This window comes from Mya arenaria, chromosome 14 (genome assembly GCF_026914265.1).
Source record: "Mya arenaria isolate MELC-2E11 chromosome 14, ASM2691426v1".
Taxonomy (NCBI): Eukaryota; Metazoa; Mollusca; class Bivalvia; order Myida; family Myidae; genus Mya; species Mya arenaria.
The window spans coordinates 64,219,376-64,239,068 of record NC_069135.1 but is presented as its reverse complement, the minus strand read 5'-3'; the positions used below and the strand labels follow the sequence as shown (position 1 = coordinate 64,239,068).

The 19,693-nt window shown below is 34.6% G+C and overlaps 1 protein-coding gene across 1 annotated transcript; it reads right to left on the bottom strand.

Annotated features, from left to right (window-relative positions):
- Positions 1–1,495: 1,495 nt before the first annotated feature.
- LOC128216888 (germ cell nuclear acidic protein-like) lies at positions 1,496–13,967 on the bottom strand. The gene is made up of 8 exons (XM_052923587.1): positions 13,820–13,967; positions 13,577–13,655; positions 12,210–12,442; positions 10,420–10,588; positions 9,941–10,149; positions 7,146–7,257; positions 3,818–4,053; positions 1,496–2,253 (listed from the first exon to the last, which is right to left on the bottom strand). Exons 2-8 carry the CDS (start codon positions 13,611–13,613, stop codon positions 2,149–2,151), a joined length of 1,101 nt encoding a protein of 366 aa, XP_052779547.1. The 5' UTR covers positions 13,614–13,655; positions 13,820–13,967; the 3' UTR covers positions 1,496–2,148.
- Positions 13,968–19,693: the final 5,726 nt, after the last annotated feature.

Below are 19,693 nucleotides of genomic sequence, written 5' to 3'. Positions count from 1 at the left end.
ATTGTATGAAAATAGGTCACTCAACCTAATACAGAGATACTGGGACTTTAAACCTTATTGTATGAAAATAGGTCACTCAATCTAATACAGAGATACTGGGACTAAAATCATTGTTGTATGAAAATAGGTCACTCAATCTAATACAGAGATACTGGGACTTTAATCCTTATTGTATGAAAATAGGTCACTCAATCTAATACAGAGATATTGGGACTTTAAACCTTATTGTATGAAAATAGGTCACTCAATCTAATACAGAGATACTGGGACTTTAAACCTTATTGTATGAAAATAGGTCACTCAATCTAATACAGAGATACTGGGACTTTAATCCTTATTGTATGAAAATAGGTCACTCAATCTAATACAGAGATACTGGGACTTTAAACCTTATTGTATGAAAATTGGTCACTCAATCTAATACAGAGATACTGGGACTTTAAACCTTATTGTATGAAAATAGGTCACTCAATCTAATACAGAGATACTGGGACTTAAATCCTTATTGTATGAAAATAGGTCACTCAACCAAATACAGAGATACTGGGACTTAAATCCTTATTGTATGAAAATAGGTCACTCAACCTAATACAGAGATACTGGGACTTTAATCCTTATTGTATGAAAATAGGTCACTAAATCTAATTCAGAGGTACTTCGACTTTAGTCACGAAAAGTTGTCCTCAGCCAAGCGTGACGATTCGTTACAGATAAAAAATAAACAATTTGAAAATCTAGCGCCCTTGATTGACTGCAAAATGTAGTTCAAACACTATCCCTGTTTAGATGCGCAAAGAAAGTGCAGTAGACTTTGAACGAGTACAAACAAACAAAACACCACAAACAGATCATATACACGAGTCAAAGCAAATAGTGTACTTTTTCTTCTTTTTTTATTGCAAAGCAAAATAAAAACTATCATGGGGGCGACACATTTTAGAATTCAGCAATACATTTACAGATAATTTTTACATGTATTGTTTGAACATGGCAAGCATTAACTATGTATGCAATCTATCATTAACAATATTCGCGATTTATTATTCTCAGCATCCCGATTTCTACAATACTTATTGCTTATCCGGAAGAGCCATTACTCTTCATTTGGAAGGATTTAATATTGCACCATGAGTATCACCTAGGGGCGGGGCTATATTTTCTCCACATAATTTCAGACTCATTTAATCTGATATTGGGGCTGTTATGTGGGGGAAATATCGCCCTTTTACAAAGATTTTTCATATAATAGATTTTAATTGAACTCTTGTTGTTAAGTATTCGTCTACTTTGGTAACACAAAAAGTAACATGATGATAAAGCGTTAAAGGCAGACAAAATATTAAACTCAGTGTTTACATATATAATGAAAGGTAATGCATTGTGATTTTTAACAATGAAATGAAAAATAAACAGAACCCAACTATAAGAGAAGAAAATGCATAATTCTTGTCCACTTCTTATAAATTATTTTTCGGTATTTGAATGCTAAAATAAATAACTATAAAGCATGATTCATAAATCATGAAATAAAAACAAGATGAATTGAACTGCTTTTTGTGTATTTGTCTCATTTTATTATTTTTGTTTGCTTTTTTAAATGCAAACTTAAAAGGCATCAAAACACATTAACGGGTATTAAGGCGCAGATCAAAGCTTTGAAGAACCGCTTCAATTTCCATGACTTTTAAACACATAACTCGTACAATATAAGTTTGTATGGCACTTTAAACATGTTATTCTTAATTTACATATTTTATATAATTAAAACACAAAATATAATGTTTGAGAGATGAGATGTTTTAACATACCGAATAAGTAAGGGGATTTTTGAATTATTAACTCATTAGCATACATATAACATCAGTAGCTAGACATCTCCTGAAATGCTACCACAAAGTCACAAAATAATTGTAGTGTTAGCTTTCGTTTTGTTTTCTTTTATTTGTAGTAATGATACTAACTATGTCCACAACAAAAGCGTATTTACAATTATCAAAACGTATTTTTAGGTATACACGCTTGACGATTTCTTAAAGCTTTGTTTGGTAAATTATTTATCCTTATATCAGTTTGATATTTGTTATTCATTCGTGATTGACAATAACTTTGCAAGCAATTACACTTTGTTGTTTTTAACTTTGTTCCGTCTTAAAGAATAACGCAACATGCAACTTCGTCAGCACTTTCCGACGAGCGGTTCTTTATAAGCGGGGAAGATTCCTTCGACGGTTTTGATGCCGACGTCGTCGGGATCTGAAATTGGTAAATATTTTAAAATCAAATTGAGATATTTGGAAAATCATTGAAAAGGCCTAATATTCATAAATAAATAAAAATACATAAGTTGCATTAGTAAAGAACTCCTGCTCTGGTTTCATATGACCTGTAAAACTTTTAGTGATTTTAACCTAAAAATATAAAACATAAAATATTCAGATAAATCAGATTTTTGGTAAAGTTGAACCTTACCAAAAATCTAGCACAAGAAATGAGTTACTGCAGTTTAAAAATCAAAGTCAGAAAATTTCGAATTATTTAAAAGAAAAATAATTTCAATTTGATCGAAAAGTTTTGAGTACGAAAAACATGCCAAGAAAAGTATCCAAATAAAAAGTTGAAAAGAATCATGCAGTCTACATGCATATTTTGTATTACCCTCGAATCGTTCAAAACAACCAAAATCCTGCTCTGAACATGCTGTCTAGTTGAAAAAAAATGTTCAAGTTTCCGAAAGTATCTCAAAAGAAATTCTCAACACAGCGATTCGGTTCACTGACCAACACTATGTAGAGTTACAAGGGACTGTACTCCTGTCATATGACACCACCATTCGGAACTCCTCTGCCATTTTTTTTCCAAAAACAAACTAGGATGTATGCCGGTACATCAGTTGAAGTAGTTCGTATTTTTTTTAATTTATATCGTTAATTAAACTTAGTGTTTTAGAGTTGTATTAATTGATCTAAGTTTAAATTGATTACCAGTGAAGTGTATTATTGCAAACATAATTAAGATTTCCAAGAGTAAAGAAATAAAGTTTAACTGTTAAATAAAATCACTACGCGATCTACTTGCAGCGGACTAAAACGTACCTCTTTTTAAGAATGTAAACCGTCCAAATACATCCGAGGTTGTTTTTGAAAAAAATGGCCGAAAAGTCCGATTGATGACACCACATTTGTAACGCGTCGGCCATTTATACCAAAACAACCTCGGATGTATATGGACGGTTTAAATACTCAGAAATAGGTATGTTTAAGTCCGCTGCAAGTAGATCGCGTAGTGATTTAATGCAGTAGTTAAACTTAATGACTTAACTCTTAGAAATCTTAATTATCTTTGCAATAATACACTTCACTGGCAATCAATTTGAACTTAGATCAACACATACAAGCTAAAACACTTCGTTTAATTAATGCTATAATTTAAAATTATACGAACTACTTCTACTGATGTACCGGCATACATCCGAGGTTGTTTTTGATAAAAATGGCCGAGGAGTCCTGAATGATGACACCAAAGCAGGAGAGCATTCCCATCAAATACTAGTATATAGGTTTTTGATTGGTTGATGTAAACAATTTAAAATCATGCATTTAAACAATATAATACCAAAACGGCTCTTCTGTTATTTTCGTGTGTACCAATGCAATGGACTTTATTTTCATTACAATTAAATACTCAAAGAAATAGGTCAGATTTTGAAGAACTATATTTTTATGCCAATAACTAAAATAACCGTACGAAACAAAACACTTTAAAGCGAAGGGACATGCCAGTTAGACGAGAACATGTACAGAAATGTGTTCCTGCAGACCTGAATAAAGTTGACGTTGTCGAAATTCGTCTGGAATCCACTCTGAAAACTTTTCAGCGAAAATTTGTCATTTTCTTCCTCCTTCAGAGTCTGTTCGTAAAGCGGATTGCACGTGATATTCAGGTCCCGACGGGCGCTGGCATCAAACAGCACCTCGTCCTCCTTGTCGTCGTCGATCAGCAAGTCCATGGGGATCTGTATGGGTCCATCGCTCTCCAGAACCGTCGGATATAAAACTGGAAACGTAATTATACATAGAATAATGTGCTGGTTACACTGTTAAAATCCAACTGTACTGGAAACGTGGTTAAAATACATGCAGACGTGGATAACACTACAAATATACGGCAAACGTGGTTTAAATACATGGAAACGTTGATAACACTATAAGTATACGGGAAACGTGGTTTAAATACATGGAAACGTGGATAAAACTACAATTGTACTGAAAACTTGGTTAAAATATATGGAAACCTGGATAACACTACAATTGTACTGTAAACGTGGTTAAAATACACGGAAACGTAAAAAACGCTACTATGGTACTTGAAATGTGGTTAAAATACATGGAAACGTGGATAAAACTAAAAATGTAATGTAAATGTTGTTAAAATACATGGAAACGTGGGTAAAACTAAAATTGTTCTGTAAACGTGGTTAAATTACATGGAAACGTGGATAAAACTACAATTGTATTGTAAATGTGGTTAAAATACATTTGTACTAGAGTTGTAAATGAGAAACAATTGTACCGAAAACGTGATAACAACACAATAGTTCTGGAAACGGGATATTAAAGTACATACAATTCTTTAGTTATTTCAGTTTAAACTGAGCAATAATGCCTTATTATGTCATCTTCGAAGGTCATTTATGTATTATTTTGGTTAAAAACAACACCATTCTACACACACAAAAATTGAAGTTGTAACAAAATACTTTGTAGTCACCATGCATCCATAATTGACATTATTTTGCATGTATTGGATCTCAAACACCATGGCTGGTATTCAATATTGGTCTTAATTGGATTTATGAGAGATGTAGCTAATCGGATTACTTGTTATCAATAACTGACCAATAGAATGAATGAAGTCAATGATGGATGGCCGTAAAATTAACTTAAGTTGAATATTGAATACCACGTACCCCAGGCCAATATTGAAAGCATTTTGACTAAATTAATATTAACCAATACCCTGATTGTTTCAGACGTTTTCAAATCAAAGCAAACCTCACCTTCTCGTATGGGTTAATTTTACAGCATAATCACAATAAATGCAACATTATAAAATATCCTTCACTTTACACGAAAACACATCTAAACCAGTCCAGTTGAAACCACTCATAGAGCTTCACAACTACGGAGCTTCGAATACAGTTTATGCCGGAAAAACAAATAAATCGGTGGTGAACACCTATTAACCAGGCACCTGTTATCTTAAGCCTGATGTTTCTCATTGAGATTTCCCCAAGAAACTTTTGACAGATACACTCTGCATTATTCAAAAGTAACGATTTTTGCTTAAGAAATAATTACAAATTTTTGAATTAACGGTTTACGCATTCTTTCAAGTAATGTAATTTCGAGGGTTAGGGTAAATATTTTTTTTATTTTAAAAAACTCGCAGAGCAAGAAACAGATATTGTCAATGCATACCAAAGAGTATTACTTCAACAAGTACTTAAGCCATTATGATGCGACTAGAAGTTGAGTTCAATGTACCCTTAAACCCCCAGTCAACATCTGTTTCGTTAATTGTCCAATGCGGTATTAAAGGGGCTGAACACCAGATGATACAAAACCGAAAAATACATTAATTCAACAAAGCAAGCCTAGAATAATGAGGCCGAGACTAAATAAAAGAATATTTTATCTCTGTATCAGCTGAGTTTGTGTACCCGTTTAGAAACTTCCGCATAATGGTTTTCCAGTTTGTAGTGATTAAATTTAGTAAACAAAAGTCACGTGATGGGTACTTATAAATATTTTTAAATTAAATTGGATGTACGTGGTAGACAAAGCCTGCAAATTTAATGAAAAAAATACGCAAAAACTGCGAAAGATAGATGTATCGTTAGCGAAGTGATACATCAGTAAAGAGAGATTCAATGCGATACCATTGCTATGTTAGTTTTTGACAATGTTCTGTCTTTTTTCCAATTCTATCATCTGGTGTCTAGTTCCTTTAACCAAAACATTTTTAGTAAAGATATTACGATGTTTGTGCTGACTTTGTTGTTGTAATTGTGTGTCTCTTGCTAAGCCAAAACCGTGTGCTTCTAAATAATGGGCCGATTGTTCTGGAAGTTGTCAAAGTTTACAACCTAGTTAACTCATCGTTGTTAACTTTAAAGTCATTACTGCATTGTAAGTTTCAAGGATACATTTGTGATCTGCCGTACTTTTAACAAGATTTGACAAAAAATATTTCAGCTGTGCTTGTTTAATATAAACATGTTAACATATCTTCAACTAGTTCACGTTTAAAAGTTAACAACAATTTTGTTAATCACGTTGTTAACTTTAACAAAGTTCTGAACAATCAACCCATTGTTTGGCTAATGGTCAAGTTGTTTAAAAATTATAATGGCCTAACCGGCATAATTACATTGTACATTTTGAAAGTTTTTTCTTCAATGAATGCTACTTTTAAACAATCCATTTACATCATCCGAGACTACCCCCCACTCCCTCAAACCCTGCTCTCTCCCTCGCCCTCTCAACCCTGGATTGCAATTATGAACATAATTGAGTTTAATTTGCATAGTAAAATCTTGTGAGATGAAGTAAACGACCATAGTGGACGCTTATGACCGATGACAAAGTCACAAATGACGTCACCGGTGATAGGGCTATTACAGATCGAAATGACCAATGTTTAAGTTTTTGAACGATGATGAAGTCAAAGGTGACGTAACTGGTGATCAACCTTTGACATCACTGTGAATGACCAACGTTTAAGTGTTTGAACGATGATGAGGTCACAGATGACGTCACTGGTGATCAACCATTGACATATGTAAATGACCAACGTTTAAATTTTTAAACGATGATGAGGTCACAGATGACGTCACTGGTGATCAACCTTTGACATATGTTAATGACCAACGTTTAAGTTTTTGAACGATTATGAGGTCACAGATGACGCCAGTTGTGATCAACCTTTGGCATATGTATGTGTATGACCAACGGTTAAGTCACAGATGACATCATAGATGACGCCACTGTCGATCAGCCTTTGGCAATTCCTACTATTATTGTCTGCAGTAAAAAGCAACCAACCAACTAAACAATTTTTGAATTGAAATTTGAGTTTATACTTACAAGAGCCTGCTGTTGTTTGCCTTTGTAAATCTTTGATGGCCGAAAGTTCGCCCTCACAGTTATTGAGTTCCAGTTGAGAAAGGTCAAAAATAATGTCGTCCTCTTCCTCCTCCTAAAACAATTATGTATCTTTCTTTTTATTTATTTCAACTATTCAAAGCGCTTATGAAACAAAAACGTTTTTTAAAAGCACAATCCGTGTTAAATATATTACTGAAATGGTGTCCGATTTTGACAATAATTTGTGCTTCACGATGTATGCATTTATTCTGCTGATAATTGTATATATATATATATATATATATATATATATATATATATATATATATATATATATATATATATATATATATATATATATATATATATATTAAATATATGAATTTTATAAATGAAATTGTTTTGAAATTCCAGAAACCTCGGATCTACTTATTGTTTTTGAATTTAAAATAGAAAACAGCTGTTACATCAATGGCATTTATAGTCGATGGCATATTTTGTAAACAAGTTTCACTGGGAGGTAAATATTTAAATAAAAATTGCCACTTGATGATAACAAAGGATTATTGGTGGAGTGTGTTTTTAAAACAAAAAAATATCGGACTATTTGAGCTACGGAATTAGATTTATCGATACTTTAAATCAATATATTCAAACAGAATACACAAAAGAAAAAAAAGAAGAAAAAAATAGTATATAGAGCATGAATTAAACACACAGCAATAAAATAAAATGATAAGGGTTATTGTTGATATTGTTTAAATCGTAAGTAGTATCAACCGGTAAATTGCAAAGTAGTCAATCTATAGCATATATTAGATAAGTTGTGAATCAAGAGGCCCATGAGGGCCTACGCTATACTGCCATGTATTTCTGGTGTGTTTTTATCCCAAGAATTAACATACTCAGTGTGTGTATATCACGTGAAAAACGGCGTCATACATGCTACATGGCAAGGTAATACATTGCTACGGATGAACACTTTAAACAAAGATAACTTCACTATTTTTTCACTATTTCAAATGAAACATAGCGCAGTTTACGTCGCTTACGTAGCCCCGCTTTCGGTCTTCACCAGAGTTTGATTGAGAGTTAAGTTTCTTAAAACACTCCGACAAACCTTTCCTCAATACGATCGTATGACAGAGCGCTGTCAAAACATTATTTTGGAAACATGTTTGTCGAAGTGTTTGATCAAAAATAATAACCTAGTGAAACTCTGTTAATAAAACTAAGGCGGGGCTCCTTAAGCGGCATAGACTGCCCTTTGTTGCATTTAAAATGGTGTATTAAAAGAAAAGTTATTTTTGTTTTAAGTCTTCATTTTAAGCATAATGTTGCCTTCCGACGTAGCGTATATAACGTAATTTATCACGTGGTTTAAACACACTGATACTGATAACATGCAATTTTATAATCAGTGAACCATATGTTTCACAAAGGGCAAAGGGATATAATCTAAACAATAATACACAGCTCTCTGTATAAGTTCACAGCTCTCTGTATAAGTTATCTCCCTCTTACTTTTATTATCATATAATTGAAAAGGCTACACCATTTCAAGGGCTGTTATACAGTCATGCATGGGCGGATCTGGCTGAATTAGGAAAGGATTTCTGAGCGTTCATGGAAATCAAACCACTGTATACAATCGTAACTGAGGAAGGTATCGCGTTTACATACAATAGCTTATAGGGGACGCAAGGACAGACAAACATACGACAGACACAACGCCATAGCATTGGCTCTTCAGTCCTTTTAAAAATGACACTCTTTTCCAAAAGCACGGGAAAAACTGTATGCATTTCTAAAAGCAAGGGAGAAAACTGTACTCTTTTTCAAAAGCAAGGGAGAAAACTGAACTCTTCCAGATGCAAGGGAGAAAACTGTACTCTTTTTCAAAAGCAAGGGAGAAAACTGAACTCTTCCAGATGCAAGGGAGAAAACTGTTCTCTTTTTCAAAAGCAAGGGAGAAAACTGTACTCTTTTTCAAACGCAAGGGAGAAAAACAACTTCACTCTGTCACTACATGTTTTCTCTCTAAATCGTTCAAGGAAGTGAATAAGAAAAAATATTTCTTCAACCACTTAATAGGTGTTGTCTTTGTATTTCTTAAAGCTGCACTCTCACAGATTGAACGTTTTGACAACTTATTTATTTTTTTGTCTTGGAACGAGGCAGTTTTTGCGAAAATCCATGGAAACTAGTTATATAAGACTGCTGACAAAAAACTAGTTCGCAGATGTTTATATAAAAGTTCAAATATTGATGTTTTATGCATTTTTCTTAAACGGTTTAAGCCATAATACATTAATTTTCGAACGGAAATATGAAAATCTACGATCTGATTTTTTGTTAGCAATCCTATATCATTGGTTTGTAGATAAATACGCAAAAATTTGCTCTTTCCAAGACAAAAAATAAAAAAGTTGAAAAAATGTCATATCTGTGAGAGTGCAGCTTTAACAGGCAAAAATAGCTATTTTGATCATTTCAAGGGCAATACTTCCGTAATGAATGGAGGGATATGGCTGGTTAAACACGGGACCCAGCTCTCATGAATACCTAACTACTTTATAAGTTTGATTAAGATAAATAAAACTTCAGACTTTATCGCGTTATCAAGCAGTTGTTTACGGACGAACGGACCTACGGACGACCGCACCACGCCATGGCATAAGGCCATGAGCTAATCCAGCCTTTGGCCAGTAGAGCTTAAAATAAACATGAAAGTGTGTGAAAGTGTCTATGAAAAAAAGATCGATTCTATTTTCGGAATCATCATCTCGACATACCAATTTGAGAAATCGATCTGGCCCTGAAAGTTGTCCAATGTCATCTTTCCCTTTCCGAGCCACGTCCCCTTCTTGACTTGGGGCCACACCCGACTCCGTTTCCATGGATACCATTTCGGCGTCCCTAGCAACAGGGTCGTCGGTTTTGAGGCCGGAAACTTCTGCTTGGGCAAGCTCTTCAGAGAGTGGGAGATATCCATCGCCGATTTCTGAAAGTTGATAAAAAGGCAACATGTTATAGAGTAATCATTTATGTAGGACTAAATTCATTTGCTAATATATAATAACCAAGCTCTCTCCATTTCATATAATTATTTTATGGCAAAAAGCAACTAATTAAACAATATCAAATAATGAAATAGTCCGATTTTTGAAAATGAGTTTGTTGAAGTATTTCAAATCATGCTTAAAAATTATGAAATCAAAATCTAGCGGACTTCGGCGAACTTTTTAAAAAACAACATGTTCAAAATTATTACCGATAATATCTTGTTTCTCTTCATTTAGATCGATTTCCTCAAACTGTTCTTCGAATTCATCAAGAATAGCCCGCTCTTCCTTTTCCAGTGACGTCACATTATCGATGACATCATCAACGTTGCAATTTTCGACATCAGACACGTTTTGGACGCTTTCTGCTTGACTGATCTAAATCAAGTACGTATTAATTAATTATTTATTAAGAATTTAAATAGTTTAAGTCTGGCATTTATCAGAAATGGCCTTCGTACCGTAGTTTGGTACTATTTTTGGCGTCAAATGTGTTCAGGCTCACAAGAAGTGTCTAATAGAAAAGTTGTAATAAAATAGAAAATAGTGGGAGAAAAAAGTTATTTGCTTAAAGCTGCACGCTCACAGTTTTACCGTTTTTCCAACTATTTTTTGTCTTCGAATATGAAAAAGTTTGCGTAAATATTTGCTAACCAGTGACGAAAGACTGCTGACAAAAGATCGCAGATTTTCATATTTCCGTTCCAAATTTAATATTTTGGCTTCAACTGTTACTAACGGTTTAAGAAAAGTGCAAAAACATCAATTTTGGGACGGAAGTATGAAAAGCTGCGAACTGATCTTTTGTCGACTGTAGTTTACCACTGGTTTGCAGATATTTACGCAAAAATTTGCTCGTTCCAAGACAAAAAATAAAAAAAGTTGTCAAAACGTTCAATCTGTGAGAGTACAGCTTAAAAAAGTAGCAATATAAGGAATTTTGTATAACATTTTAAAGCTGCACTCTCATAGATTGACCGTTTTGATAACGTATTTTTCGTGTTTGACTTGGAATGAGCCAATTTCTGCGTAATTGTCTGGAAACCAGGATGCAAGATTACTAACAAACAAACAAACAATCTCCTAATTGATGTTTTATGACTAACACTTTATGAAAGTGTTTGGCAGTTGTTCAAACAATTGAAATCTGTTTTATTGTGAACTATGTTATGATTGAATTGAAGACATGGATACCAAAATCAGCTGATTCTGGTACAAAAGAAACATAACGAACGAACGAAAGTTTATTCAATGAAAGGTCTCCAGCCTAAAACCATAAAAACATGAATATAATCAAAACTGTCAATCTGTGAGAGTGCAGCTTTAAAAGCCTAGTTTAAGCCCCACGGCCCCCCCCCCCAAAAAAAAAACCCCAACAACAACAAAACAACAACAACAAAAAACAACAACGACAAAACTTGTATTTGTACACATCCAGTAACCTGCTGTGCAGTTTTCGATGTTTTATTATAAAAAATGGACCATAAATGGCACTGAGCCAATAAACAAATACACAGGAAATTGGCCCCTACTGTGACAACAGTGCAATTAAAGGAGATGCACAGCAGGGGATTATCATGCCAGGCATTCCTTAAACTATGCCTTTAAGATCATTATTCAACTATGTTCAATCCCTCAAACATGTTTTAATAGTGTCTACTTCACCAAATAACAGACTCAAGAGTTTGAAAAGTAATATCACTATCAGGCCATCTCGGGGCTGCAATATTTCGATTGACTTATTTGGCTGTTTAAAAGAAAACTGCAATCGAATTTGACTTACCGCGTTTGGGCATGTCAGTAGCGCCGCTCATTTCTTTAAGGATATTACAAGTGACCAGGTTTTTGTCCGAAATTGAAATTTTTGTCAGGATTTGATTTTAAATGACTTAAATCTATCATTTCAGACCAATCACTGGGTCAAATTCCTGTTGCTCAATCCGGTCCTTTGTTGAAAACTTTTAATTTTGAAAGTAAACAACCAATCAATTCCAAGTACCGTATCAGAGCAGGAGATTAACCCTTCGTCTGTTTCCGATTCATCTGCAGCAGCAACGTCATCTGTGCTGACGTCATCAGAAGCATCGTCGTCAATGATGTCATCATGGTCGATGTCATTCACTTGACCATTTGCAGTGGTGACGTCATAGGAAGTGTCGTCAATGACGTCATCGAACATACCAGAATCGCGACTGTGCGTTCGTGATAGCTCACCTTTCTTTATTCTGTCGACTATAAAATAAACTGTTTTAGATTTTAGGATATGTTTTTTGTCATTATCAAACTATGTTAGAAAATTGAGGAGGTACGGCTCATTAAAAGCATCAGAATTTCTAGCATGGTTAAATTTTTTGGATCTACTTATCTGAGGTGAGAGAAACTTATATTCTAGCACACCGGATAGGCATTTCCGGTTATTTTAGCACATGCCAGATGAGTCACGCGCTGTGACGTAATATTTTTTATTTCTTTTATATATACTTTATGTTAGAATAACTATAAGATTTCAATAGATTAAGTTCCATTAAGTTAACATTAACTTGACACGTAATAGCTCAAAATTACACTTAAAAGACGTGATATTGAAAGAATTTCTTGAAGTGCAGTGAATAAAAATTACTGCGCGTCATGACGTCAGTAAACATCCCCGCATGCGCTTCTACGTGAAATGCACAATTAAAAACATGCGTTTTTATTATTTTCTACATAATATTCTCACAATTCTCACAAAAAAGTAATTTAAAATATGCTAGAAAAAATATCAAGCCTGTGTGTCCGGTCCGGATGGAGAAATCCTAATCGAACATTAAATTGAAGCGACTGTACACCAGATTGGCACCAAAAAAAGTTTTTTCTGTAACGAATCTCAGGACAATTATCTAATAGAATGTGTTACGCTTTGATATCATAATTGTAAAAAAATACCAAAATGTAAAAAATTAAAATGTGTCGGAGACCGGGTTCGAACTTGTGTCGCCAAAATTGCAATCCAGCGCCGTATCCACTGAGCTACGACTGCTTACTCTAATTGGGTGACATAATTAAGCTATACTCCTACCTCGGTAATATCACGTGGTAACACCGACGAGCCAATCACGCATAATGAATGAATTCTACCTGGTAGACATACCCAGTAATCTTTTTTAATGGAAAAATACGAAATAACTGCAAAACTTAAATAAATTGCAAACTATGTGGTACTTCAGTAAGTAAGTTTCAATGCATTGTACACATCGATGCCAAGTTTATGTCAGTTTTAGACAATTTTCTTTTTTTTCTCTATTTTATCATACGGAGTACAGCCTCTTTAACTTTTATTTAATCCTTCAATCTAAGAATGCTGAATTAAATAATTAAACTACTGACCAATCGGGTTGTCAATGGAGTCGTTGTCTGATGGCATGTCCACTTCACAACCACTGTCCAGCCTGGCCTTGACCGCTGACTGGATGGAAAGAAGAGTTGTTAGTCTTGAATAAGTAGTTGGCCTAAATTTTTAGATGGCCGTCTATCTGATAGAAATTTATAAAATTGTATTTTAGGAGTAACATATGAACACTTTTTCTCGTAATCAATCATTATTAAACAAGGAGCGTAACAATTTTTTACCAAGTTTTCACTGCTGTTGTACAGCGAATCCTTGTCCGATTCCTTGTCGCCATGTTTCCGGCCGGAAGTGACGTCATAAACGAACACAGGATCTTCAAGATCTACACATGTCACGAGAGGGTACTTTCGCTTTGGGGCAACATCTGCAATATACCGCGGGACGAAAAAAAGGTTTCATATAATAATTATGTAAATAATTCTTAATGTGCTGTAAAAGTGATAGTTTTACAATTATGGCAACTCGAAAATGAGTTTACAACTCTCTTTTTAAATTAAAAAAACAAACAACGTCATATTTAAATAAAAACGTATTGTCGATTTATATTTAAGAATAAATAAGTCTTATGGGGTCCTAATAAATGTTTTGAAACCAAAAGCAATAAACTGAATTAGGAAATAAACAAAAACAAATAGAGCGAACAGCAAACTCCAACGTGATCTTAAAAAATAATCTCCATTATCTATGATCTGGAGATCCAAAAAATCCGCAAAAAAAATCATGCATAGATTCAGTGTGGATTTTCTGGATTAAATTCTCTACGGACGCACATTTTAACACCATTGGGGAATGCTAACATTCAGTAGAATGAAATCGGTCTTTAAAGCTGCACTCTCACAGATTGAAGGTTTTGACAACTTTTTATTTTTCGTCGTGGAACGAGCCTTTTTTGCAAAAATTCATGGAAAGCAGTGTAATATGACTGCTGACAAAAATTGGATCGCAGATTTTTATATTTAAGTTCAAACATTAATGTTTTGTGCATAGTTCTTAAACCGTTAGCAACGGTTTAAACCATAAACATTGATTTTCGATCGGAAATATGCAAATTTGCGATCTGATTTTTTGTCAGCAGTCTTATGTCATTGGTGTGCAGATATTTACTCAAACATTTGCTCTTTCCAAGAAAAAAATAAAAAACGGTAAAAACGGTAAATCTGTGAGAGTGCAGCTTTAATATCTAGTTCGAGCAAACGGGGAAATCGAGCCAAGCGAGTTCGAGCCAAAGGGGATTTGCCTGTAGTTCGTTACGAACTCAAACCGGTGAAAAAATATATGCGAAACTAAATGGGCTTTCTTTAGTTTTATACAGTTAAACAATCGTAATATTTGGATAGGGTGGAAATTCACATAGAAGAGTCTGTATTATTCAAAATTAATTCATTGCAAGTATGTTTCCTTTAAATTTCATTTCAGATTAGATCTTATTTCTTCGGGCCATTCATACTCATATTTCTTCTTATGAATAGCATTGATTCAGTATTATCGCACGGGGGCTTGTGCAAGTCTGGAAAGTTTGTGAAGCGCGCGTAACTGCGTTTGTGACCCAGACATGAATTACATACTTGAACAAAAACAATGCATTTTAGTGAAACTGCGTGGTATTTAATTGCATTTTGAACTCCTCGGCCATTTTTATCGAAAAGAACGTTTCGATAAAATAGCCGAGGAGCTCCAATCTATCATCGTACTATCGTGTTTTCATCATCGTACTATCGCGTTTTCATCATCGTACTAGTGCGTTTTCACCAACGTACTATCGCGTTTTCACTGTCGTGTAAAGTACGATGATGAAAACACGACAGTACGATGGTAAAAACACGACAGTACGATGATGAAAAAACGCGATAGTACGATGGTACGATGATGAAAACGCGAAATCACGATATAACGACGGTGAAAACTCTATAAAACGATAGTGAAAAACACGATAGTTTATCGCATTATCATCATCGTACTGTCGTATTATCGCGTTTTCGTTATTGTACTGTCGCGTTTTCATCATTGTACTGTCGCGTTTGTACGAACGAAACGAAATGTACTTTATACATTTACAGGCGAACAGCGTTGGCTCGACCTCGCTTGACTCGATTTCCTTGTTGGCTCGAACTGGATGTAAAGGGCGGATTTCTTTTTTCAGAATGAAAGCATTCCCGCTTGGCTCGAATTTTTCCGAGGCTCGAGGTATTTTTGCCGGTCCCTTTGAGTTCGAGCCAACGGGGTTTTATTGGTCCGTAATTCTTGATATATCTGTATAACTGGATATGTGGCCTCAGTTTTCGAAAAAACTTAATTAGTCTATGACTAACTGAACTCTTTATACCACATAACGGCTCATTATCGAACGTTTTAACTGTTTTAAAATCATATTCTCTCATATATTATAGTGATATATTGAAAACACAAAATACAAAAAATGGAAGAAAATTTGTTTTAGATCAAGAAAAAGGCACAAAATATGGGTTGATGCATTGTTTATGCATTATCATGTTAAACTCATTTCACTTCAATGATCAAAACATAAAAGACATTTGATTTAGGTACATATAAAATATTAGCTATATTGTTGAGCTTGGAATTAGTGGCCACGTAGCCATTAATTGCAATTTCTTTTTATAATAAAGCTTAATTTTGTTTGAGATGTACCGAAATCATATGTTTTTGTGGTATTAATCATTTCAGTCAAATTAATTCAACATAAAAAAAAAACATTAAAATAAAGAAATATAATGTTTGCATCTACCAATGGTGTGTGCCTTTAAGTAATTACTCATTTGTGTAACAGTTCATTTTTTTGCATATTTATTCGCATTGTAACGGAGATTAACGCACACAATTTTGTTTAAAGATTCATTCTTACTCCCAAATAAGATTTACCACAATTAATAATATTGGTTTAATATTTTATAAAGGATGAATAAATGTGGAAAACAATGGTTCTTAAGAAGGAAACCGAGTTGAATTTGAAAAAAACAACAACATCAGCATATAACACGATATTTCTACCTTATGAGACTAAAGTAGACACAGTAAATCTTTTAGCACTCACCAATCGTTTACTATTTTTGCGCTTTCTGCTATTACATACACAGTTACAATCTTGTTATCAGTAACTAATATTTTCCATCAACGCATTATTTAGTAAGTAGTTAAAGGTTTATCACTCAAAATTTATGTTTGTTATACAGGTGTATGTATTGATGTTGAATAAGAGTGTCACTTTAAGTATAAAAAATACAAATTGAAAAAAAATTACAAATACATGTATACCGAGGATTTAAATGGTGTACTCAAATGAGTAAGAACTTTCAAATTTTCAAAACAATGTCGGTTTAGTAATGTGCGTGAAGTTAGCACCGTAGCACCGTATCCCCATATCACCGCGGTGATGCGGTGCTAGCACCGTAATACCATCAAAATCAATACAATAAGAGGAAATGCAATATTCTCGAGGAGGAAACATGTAAGACTCGTTCTCGCAGAAACGAGCAAGGGGACCATAGGGACCTATGTCACTGTGTAGCCGAGACCTGGCCCTAGATGGCACATGTGAATACCCTAGGATTTAAGGCAGGCTATGCGGGATAGGGACATGAACTCGATCCCCAATGCCAATTTGGCCCATATTCAGACACTGTTATGGTGCGGATGCCTTAAAAACGAGCAAGGGGACCAATGACACTGTATCCAAGGGATACCTGGCGGTGTGATACATTCGGGAAAACTGTTAATACTACGAGAATTTTAGTCTGGCCCCGTCCTTAGCCCAACATTGTGCGTATATGGGCAATATAAGCCCTACTGACACCCACCATACATGTAAGACTCGTTCTCGCAGAAACGAGCAAGGGGACCATATGGACCTATGTCACTGTGTAGCCGATACCTGGCCCTAGGTGATGGTACATGTGAATACCCTAGGATTTTAGGCAGGCTATGTGGGATAGGGACAAACTGACCCGAAAATGTTACCGAGGGGACATAACGATCAGTGTAGGGATGAACTAGGCCACGAGGCTTACTTTATGATCAATTTATATCGCTGGAGCTGTTGTACTAAATAACCGAAAATAGAGCCCGAAAAAATTGAACTTTGCTGCTGCAAGAGCCATTTTTGGGACGGACTGACCCGATTATTCGACTTAGGGGTCCTTAACAGAAAGTGAAGTGATAAACTAGGTTCAAAGCCTTTAATGTGAACTATAGATAATAATAATAAGTTTTCATGGCTAATGTTCTAGGCATTGACACGTTTGCTTAAAATTATCATGGCTATTGCCACTATGCTAGAGTGTTCGGCATTTGGAATCTCTTCAACCTCAAATATACCATTGTATTCGGAGAAGTCTGGTTTGAGCACATTAACACATTAACACGTGAGCATTGCCTTATGCCTCAATATGCTGGCTATATGATGGCTCATGTTCGAGGCAATCACGAGTTTATGTTCAATTACCATGAATATTGCCAGAGTGGTAGGAATTTGGAATCACTTCAACCTCACATAGGCCATTGATCTGTGAAAACTCTGGTCGGAGCATATTGAACGAACACATGAACATTCCTTTATACATCGCTAAGGTGTTTGAGCACACAACATGAAAACCCCGTGTCAATAGAAAAAAAACGTTATTTTGGTAAATGAAATGTAAATTATTTGTAAACGTACTTAGAAAGTATACATAACTGCATCCCATGCAAATGCAGTGATCTATTCTGCTTGTTAATGGAGGACACTGCATTGGAGATTGATTAACACCGGGTTGCAGACATCAGGTTTAAAGCTGCCCTCTCACAGATTTACCGTTTTTCCATTTTTTTATTTTTTGTCTTGGAATTGGAAAATATTGCGTAGATATCTGCTAACCAATGATTAAAGACTGCTGACAAAAAATCAGATCGCAGATCTTCATATTTTTATTCCAAATTTAATGTTTTATGGCTTAAACCGTTCCTAATGGTTTAAGAAAAATGCATAAAACATCAATTATGGAACGGTAATATGTAAAGCTGCGATCTGATCTTTTGTCAGCAGTCTTTTATCATTGGTTTGCAGATATTTACGCAAAAAAAAAATCTCGTTTCAAGACAAAAGAATAAAAAAAAGTTGTCAAAACGTTCAATCTGTGAGAGTGCAGCTTTAAAGCTTAGCTTCAGATTTGAAATTGAGGGTGATTCTAGCACAGTTTCGAATTTAAATTGCCCTATATAAGAATCAGGCGTAACATAGTACCTGTTTAACAAAAACAATAGCTTTATATTTTTTAAAGACAGATATTGCCGAAATTTACCTTCAATGCCTTATAGATAGAAATTTGCAATCCCCGATTCGCACCTTACGATCAACAATCGAATGATCAACAAACGATTGACTGCTACCGAACATCCGTATTAACGGAGGGTACACAGGGGTAACATTTTGGACCGTATAAGAGGTGCAGGAGAGAAAACAGTGATTCTCCTGAAAGGATACCGAGTTTAATAGTAGATCACATTAAATATTTTAGCACACACCAATCATTTATCCTTTTGCGTTTTCAAAACACTGTTACAATATTGTTATCAGTAAATAATATTTCCATAAATGCATTATTTAGTAAGTAGTTGAAGGTGTATCACTCAAAAATAATGTTTGTTATACATGTGTATTTATTAATTTCACTTTAAAGTGTCTATAAATGTAGGTTGCACCTTCATTCTTCAAACATGGCATGTGAATAAAGTGGGAGTAATTGGAAGCTTAATAACTCCGTGGCAATTTTTCAATCTGCAATTCTCTATCCCCCCACCCCCAACCCCAATTTTGACCTTACGACTGATCCGATCAACACGTGATCAATGGCATAGGGGTTGATTTTTCTATTTCCATGACTTAATTACTAGTTCTCAGAAGTAAGAATGGCTTTTTTTGTCGTAGCCACGACTTGGTAATCTCTAAGTCGCGGCCAAGACGTACAAAGTTGTGGGAACGAGTAAGTAAATCGTGGAATTATGACACGAGATTACTAAATCGTGGGATCGGGATAGAAAGCCGTAGCCATGACACACTAAGTTGTTGAAACGAGATAAATATATAGTTCACAAATGTCACATCT